The 8124-nt window shown below is 42.8% G+C and overlaps 1 protein-coding gene across 1 annotated transcript; it reads left to right on the forward strand.

Annotated features, from left to right (window-relative positions):
• The first annotated feature begins 1566 nt into the window (after positions 1 to 1566).
• IL17D (interleukin 17D) lies at positions 1567 to 1911 on the forward strand. The gene has a single exon (XM_010016012.1). The coding sequence runs from the start codon at positions 1567 to 1569 to the stop codon at positions 1909 to 1911; it is 345 nt and encodes a 114-aa protein (XP_010014314.1).
• Positions 1912 to 8124: the final 6213 nt, after the last annotated feature.

Here is an 8124-nt window from a genome sequence, read left to right on the forward strand (position 1 = left end):
GCTGGGCATATCCTGTGGAGGTCCTTAAGAACAGGCTGGGCAAACGTGGGCAAATAATACATCAGAGCTTGCCTCACGGAGGCATTTGGACTGGGTGACCTTCCAAGGTGCCTTCGTGCTCTCTGCCTGCCAGTAACAGCCTGTAGGATACTTCTGCTGTGCCCCATGTGTAACTCTGACCATCTGCCGTGTGGAAGTAGGAGCAGGGGGAAAGGGCAGGAAAGGTTTTCCTGTTACCTGACAGGTGGGTAAGTGCTTCTGATAACATATGGGGAGGAGGGAGCAGCATCCTCCCAAGGGGGGAGCACCAAGAGGCAGCCAGAGGTGCTTCTGGGCTGAATGCTTCTCCAGCCAGGGAGCTGTCATCCCGCTCTGGATGGACAGTGAAGCAGGGCTAGGTCCGTAACAGTGTGAGAGCAGAAGGTGATCTGGAGGAAGCTTAGAGGTACAAAGAGGGCAGCTGGCGTAGAGTTAAACACTTTTTTAAATCCTCTTTTTCTGGAAGTGCAAACATCATTTCCAGAATATTGACACACAGCTGTAGTAATGTGCAAGTTACAGACATGCCCAGCAATTACTTGCAGTATAAGCAGGAAAAGCGGGTAAAGAACAAACCAACAAATACATCCCTACCACAATAAGCAGCGTGGCTGCATGCTCCAGTACATGCACTCCCTGTGTACTTACACTTTTCCTGGGAAAAAAAAAAAGCAACTTTATCAGCTTTTACTCTCTGTGCTAAAAACAATGGCTGCAGGTCAGCCAGGATCTGTATGACTTGAGACCATATATCACATCTTCATTCTGCGTCCAACTACAACCAGAGAGGAATGATAGAACATGGACTTTATTGGTGCAAGCTGTACTTATGTAACAACACAGGCCATTAGCGAGCAAAAAGAAAGGGTAAGACAACAGAAAATAGAGGCTATACTGCTGAAGCTTTGGGACAGTGCTTTACTGCAAAATGTAGCAGGGAAGGGCAGAAAGTTTACCTCAGTGCGGGCATGCAAAGGTTACTGTTCTCTGGTTAGACAGAGAGACAGTGCAGGCGAATTAGAGAAGGAAATACTGGTTCTGCTTTCAGGAGGAAGGCACCTTTAAAACCCCCTTATAGTCCTACTAGGGAGCAAAAACTATTGCAGAAATAATAGTACAATGTAACTTTTCAAACGTGATGTCAGCGCTTCAACAGTAATACTGTTAACAAGGATTTCTACCAATTTTTTTAAGAAGTAAAGGCAGATCAAAAGTTTGGAAATGCCCAATTATCCTTCTTAATGCCCTGTTTACCCATTCAGTCCAAAATGCAAAACTGACTCTGCTGCAGCTCCTGAATCGAAACGTTAGAAAGCCGGTCACTTCATACTTCAGTGTGCACTGCAGGACCTGATCAGTTCTACAAGGTGTCTGTGGTTTTTATTTTCCTTTACAAATAAGAAGGCAGACAGCAACAGCGACAGCTATTTTTCCTGGCAAAGAAAAAAAACATTATATAAATGTTTATGGTCAAATCACATAATAATAATGTTTTCCAGATGAATATATCTCTTTTTAGAGATACTGATGAATCTTTATTATTTGCTTCCCTATAGAATTTCCTATGATCCCACGAGATACCCTAAATACATCCCTGAAGCGTATTGTCTGTGCAAGGGCTGCCTCATGGGGATCTTTGGCGAGGAGAATTTCCACTTCCGCAGCACCCCTGTGTACATGCCGACAGTGATCCTCCGCCGCACCTCCTCCTGCGCGGGGGGCCGCTACGTCTACACAGAGGATTATGTCACTATCCCAGTGGGCTGCACTTGTGTACCTGAGCAAGAGAAGGAGGCCGAAAGCGTAAATTCCAGCATAGACAAGCAAGAAATGAAGCTGCTGGTAAGCCAGAACAAGCCGTCATCAGAATGAAGAATATATAAAGTGTCACATTACAGTAGTGGCCTCACATCATTTCACCACCTCTGGAAACTGCACCACAGCAGCAAACACATTGACTCACCTTCTTTTTCTACTTACAGTTATAAGATGGAAAGTTTTGTCCAGTCACATCATTAGAGATGACAATTCATATTAAGAACTTCTTTAGTTCATGTAAGTATTTGTTGCAAATTTCAGAGTGTTTTGGTTTGTTTTTCTTAGAGCTGAACACTTGCAGTTTATCCTTGCTTATTCGCAGTATGTTTTAGAATATGATGCAACAGTAAGACATGCTTGCTATTATTATAGCAGACTACTGGTTGTACATACTTTTAAAAAATCTCTTTTACTCTACTTCTGAATACTCTCATATAAAGATCACATAGCTGCCATACACGTGCCAGCTCAGGCAGTGAAAGGAATCATTTCTTATGCTGGGAGAGCCTTCCTTTATGTTGCATATCTCAACTCCAAGCAGTGTTCTTGGCTGTTCTATCTTTGGCTATTTATACACTGCAGCAAGGAAACCTTTGCTGATTTTGAGTCATTCATGAAACAATATTCTATCAGTTTGCTACTTTTAAACTTGCCAAATTGCTAAGGGTACAAAAGCATGCTAGAATCTCATAAAACTGCAGTGGACTTTCTGGATGTGGACTAAGTCTCATTACACAGAAAACATTAATTAGAAAAAACACAGTTTGGGTCCCAAAGACTCTGTATTAGATTTAATTCATCATTAACTGCCTGTTTCTTGTGACAGAACTGTATTCTGAACCCAGGGCAACAGCTGAAAAGCCAAAACCTATTCCATGTTAGGAGATTCCCCATTTAAAAAAATAAATTGGAAGGATTAGGCTTCATCTCGGGTCCACTGCAGATGAGAGAACAGGCTAGGTCTTGACTTGGAATGCTACAGAAGTCATTGAGGTGACTCCCAGCCAATCCAAACTCGTTAAATCCACGTGATTGATACAATCAGTGTTGCTCAGTTTTCCCTCTGCTACACATAATAGACAATCACCTACAGATGATGCTAGTCTGCAGCAGAGCAGTCTTCCATCCTTGCAGCTTGCAGGAACTTGATGGCAAGCCCTAACCAGAACCCCTAGATACACAAAAACTTGCATTTCCGGATCAAGAGACTGAAGGTTGGCTCAGCCTAGTGCTGGAGGATCAGGAATAACCAACCGGGCGTACCTTGCACGAACAGAACTCCTCGGAGGTCCATATTCATCAAAGTTGATAGATCTCGGAATACACAGCAGAGAATGTCTTTTACAGTTGAAGGATCATGACTGCAATATCATTACAAAAAACAGCAAACACCATATGCAGCAATGTATCTGCTACACCAAGAATCTCAAAATTGGGCTTAATGCATAGCAGCTAAAGTCCCTACATAAACACAGTCTCCTTTGGAGTGTTACTGGATGAAGAATGGAAAGACTATGAGCTAACAAGAAATAACAAGTATATGAGAATGAAAATCATATGATAACTTGTCTTGGTGCCTTATTATTGATTGTGCTTTTTATGACTCTGTCTAGTACAACAGTATTTTTATAGTGCAATCTGTATAGCTTCTTACAAAGCCTAAAACAACTTTAAGAACTCCAGAATCCAATAAAAGATTCCCATCACAATGTCAGATTGAAGTTTATAACAGCGTTTCTTCTGCAAATGCTTTTCCACAGTTCTCCTTGTCTTTAGATCTGTGTTTCCTCAAATTGTGATGCTTCTATCTCAAGGGTCTCCTGAAAGGAGAGCTCAAAGAAGGTCATAAAGTGTTTATACTGCTCAGAGAACAGCTAATTGCCTGGCTGCTGCCAGCAGTTACAGGTAGTTACCTGGTCCCTGGAGAATATAAATACTTGTAGCAATTACATCCACTTTCCCTTCCTTCTAACGTGGAAGAACTTCTCAGCCTCTGAAGAGAGGGAAATGGTAATCAAGGACAGAGGGGCTCAGAGGGAAAGCAGACCCACAGACCTGGAGAGACACTGCAAGAGATGAGGCTTGCTTCAGCAGTCTGACCTTAGGGGTTCACTGCTGTGGGTTTTTTCTCTACACACACTCTTCAGATAGGGTAAAGTTGGACCTTCACAGCATAGAAAGCAAAGTCTTCACAGTAAAAAAACCTCCAAACAACAACAAAAAAGCCAAAGCACACAGCCCTTAACATGTAGTAAATACGCAGAAGGGCTACCAGCTGCAGCTCTGGCTAAGCACCGTCCTGTCCTCTAGCAAAACACATCTGTCTGCCCACACACTTCCCTTATACAAATGTCTGCAACAAATGAGTTACCCGAGCACATGGACTCATTTGTATGATGTGGAGAAAACAAAATCTCACTTTCTGTGGCAACTCTTGTCCTGCAGGCATAAATTATGGAGTCATTTTGAGGTTTTCCAAGTAACCAGAGCATGTTCTGGGAATTCCTGAGAGTTGCAGGCTAAGATCAGGTACATGGCACATAATAGGTTTTGCACATCCAGAAAAACAGATGCTTTAGTTTACATATAACTTCGGGAGCTGGATGACTGAAAGGAAAGTACTAGAGAACTACAAAACCTCAGTGGATCAATAGATTATGTTGGCGACCTCCTTTTTGTTGTACTGCAACAAATGCAGAAAACTTCCCGTGGTTACAAGCAGCCTCATGTTCTCTTACTCAGAAGCGCATTTTCCTTTTCTAATTCTTGCCCTCTTCTGTGGCAGACTCTTTAGCTGAGCTAATTTGCTTCCTGCTTTCCAGTTAGGTGTCTCTTAAAGTCTGTGTTTGTGTTCTAGCCTGAGCAACTGTTTGATAATAATTTGTTGGTGAACAACTGCTTGTTAATACTTAACATCAAGAACTATTAGCTACACAAACATTTGTTAACCTTCAAAATACCCCTCCAGATTTAAACCCTCCCCCATTACTCATGTGGAAAAGGTTGAGTATCAAATGTAGTTTGCTTTTGTTTGGATTTATTTATTTTTTTTTTAAGGGATCATCACATCATGGATTTATATCAGTTTCACTTCAACTGTGGTGTGACATTTTCCAGCTTCTAGTCCTCTGGTTACAGCTGCTGCAGCCTTGCCTTTAATTTGCATGGGGGGGAGGGAGGGTTCACTGGAGTTGCTTCAAGGCTTCACAAACTGTTGACAGAAGGCAGACATGAAATGCCTCATTGAACCAACTCCAGGCCCAATAAATGCAAACAATTCAAAGCTGAAACTATCTGGCAGCTGCAGCTGATTTGAGAAATTTTTTGTTGTGCCAGGAAAATCCTTTCCTTCAATGAGGTTGTCCCTGGAATACATTAGGAGACACAAAATACAGAACAATATCCTTGCTAAAGAGATTATTTTCTTCTCTGTAGTATCACTTAAGATAGGTTGGAAAATTCTTGTTATTTAGGAAGCCTGAGAAAAGCCTGAGATGTTAGTTTTGGTTTACCAGCCAGTCATTACGTGAAGGTGTTTGTCTGAACAGGCAGAAGTCTACAGCTGCAAGTAAACATGAAATTGCATGGAAGAACATTAAAGCAGCAAGGGGAAAAGGGAACATGGCTATGGTGTGCTCAGAAAGTATGGACACTCATTAATCTCACTGGGATTAGGGAGCAGCCACAGCTAACCTGGACTAGGGCACATGAGGGAGATCTAGTCAATCCTACATGTTTTGCTGAGTTGTGCCATGAGATACCACTTGGTTTTGTTGTGCTTCCATGAGGGGGCTGCAGACCATGAGCAGACCTAGAGCAGCAGCAGAGCTTTGGCACTGCTGAGGAGGGGCTCCTGCAACCTAAACCTCAAACCTGGCTGACCTGTTTCCCACCTGCCTGTGTGGCACTGGGTATGTGCCATGCAGGGAGCCAATGGAGAGTTACAAGACTGACAATCTGTGATACCTCCCACTTGCTCTGGTATAGAGGGGTATGGACAGAGGGGTGAGGACAATTGTGTGGTACAGAGATGGGCTAACTGTGCACCATGGAGCTGAGAGTAACACTGGTTCTATAAGGAAGCACAGATCAGACATCAGTGGAAGCAGTACCTTGGACTTCACGCAACACCAGCTCCAGAGACGTTTTCATTTGTAATCTGGGGTGGGGTGCAGGCAGCTGCAGTACGCTCTGTTCCACTTACAGATGTCATCGTGTGCACAAGACCCCAGGTTTCCTCTGCCAAGTGTCATATTCACAGCAACGGTAAGGCATCAAGATGTCCTGCTGCTGCACGGTGCCCATTACTGCAGCCAAGAGTCTGCACATGCAACTCTGCAGTCAAAAATGCCAGTGGAAAACCAGCATGGTGGTAACACTTCCCCACAGCCTGTTCCTACAGAGGGTACATCCAGGAGACACCCACAATAAAGCAAGCCAAGCACTACTTGACACTGAAGGTTTGTTTTCATAATTCTATTACAGAAGAGAAGATTTTGCTGTCACATATTTCTTACAGTTACTGCAATGGCATAAAGTACAAACTCACTACACATTTGTGTGACTTGCAGCCTTCCCAGAAACACAGCTGCTTCCTTGGAAACAGGCATGGCAAAAAGAGTTTACTTCCTATCACTGATGAAAGCTGTGAATGGCACCAGTCAAGCCGTGATTGGGCAGCTGCCGGCACTCACCCAGGCTGTTTAAGCAGGAAGCTGGTGGACAACAGGCTGCTCTGTTGAGTGCATCTACACAGATTTACATGTACCCTCATTTTCATAAGTGTGCATCTGCACAGTGCCTCTTTTCAAAGCTGTCTGACCTACATGTGAGAAGAAGCAGTTGTTTTCTTGGTGAACTGAAATGCTTGGTACAACTGAGTGGTGTACTTTTATTTGTTTACAAAGGGTCTCTGATGCAGTTAGCAAAGCTATCTTTCAGTTCTGATGCAGAGCCCAATGCACGTTTACCAAAATGAAGCAACTGAAGCAATTAAAGCAGCAACATATGTGAAGCTCGTATTTGAACAGCACATTCTAATTTAGGTGTGTGTCAGGGGAAGAATATCATCCCTTCTGGCAATCGTACCTGTCCCACTTGAAGCCCCTACATAGTTAAAAATATAGTTTCAGAAGTTACTTCATTGTCTCCATCTGCTTGGTGTGCAAGACATTAAGGTAATAAACATAAAACAGGTTATGACTGTGAAGGATAGATTTGTGCCAATAGCTATGCATTTAACATTCTGGTTTGCTTTATTTTGAAGCTGTCTAAGTAAAAGTAATGGTGTAGCCTCCTGGAAAACACCTAAACCCAGCTGTACATCACCTGTGGACAGTCATTTGGGGGGGGGGTTCTGGCTTTATGTGGCTCAGCAGCAAGGATGGGTGCTGGTCTGAAAAGCAAAACCATCGGCTGTGGGCTCTCAGAGACTGACAGGAGAGCCTGGTCTCCGTTCTCCCTCTGAGCATTTCCCCTGCAGCACCTTTCCCATTTTAACAATACCTGTCACTAGCCTGACAGAAACCAAGGCCCATTAAAGAGAAAGGAGACTGGTATCATGGAACTCAGGAGCACCGTATGGGGGAAAGAGGTCAGGAAGCATCAGGTATAAAATGTGAGGAGGGGAAAAGTAAACATCTCTTAGAAAATGGGGAAGACAGCAGTGGTGGCTTGGATGGGAATTTATGAACCAGTGTTGTCTCCAGCTCAGAAAGCATGATTCTCTGAACACTGACAGAGGACTATATCCCATCTATGTTATTCCTGCTCATTTATTTACTCCATCAGACAGGAAAATCTGCATCTAAACAGCAGAAAAGCACAGAAACATGGGTATTACCTCTGGCTCCTTAAAAGTCTTGTCTCACAAGCTCAATTAGGTTTATACCCACCACAAAATAGATTTCTTAATACTTAATTTTAGGTGATTTATTTTGTAGATGCAGCATTTCTGTAGTCTTTTACACAATGCCAATAGATAACTATGATATACAAAGCCAAGTACTTATGTTTTGTATAGTATATTTATAGCTGATAAAACTGTTTAGGGCCTTGGAATTTATGAACCAGCTTTCACCCGAAAATACATTAGAAGTGTAGTCAACAGGTTAGCCAAAACTGGCTTTAAAAATCCCCAGTTACCAAAAATCTCTACTATCCCAAAGCACAGCTTTTCTAATGTATCATCTATTTTGACTGAAATTGATCGAAATACAGCCCAAACCTTGGGCAATATAAAATTTAACATTTCTCTACTAGGAAGAG

The sequence above is a fragment of the Nestor notabilis genome, unplaced genomic scaffold, assembly GCF_000696875.1.
Source record: "Nestor notabilis isolate BGI_N333 unplaced genomic scaffold, ASM69687v1 scaffold18996, whole genome shotgun sequence".
NCBI lineage: Eukaryota > Metazoa > Chordata > Aves > Psittaciformes > Psittacidae > Nestor > Nestor notabilis.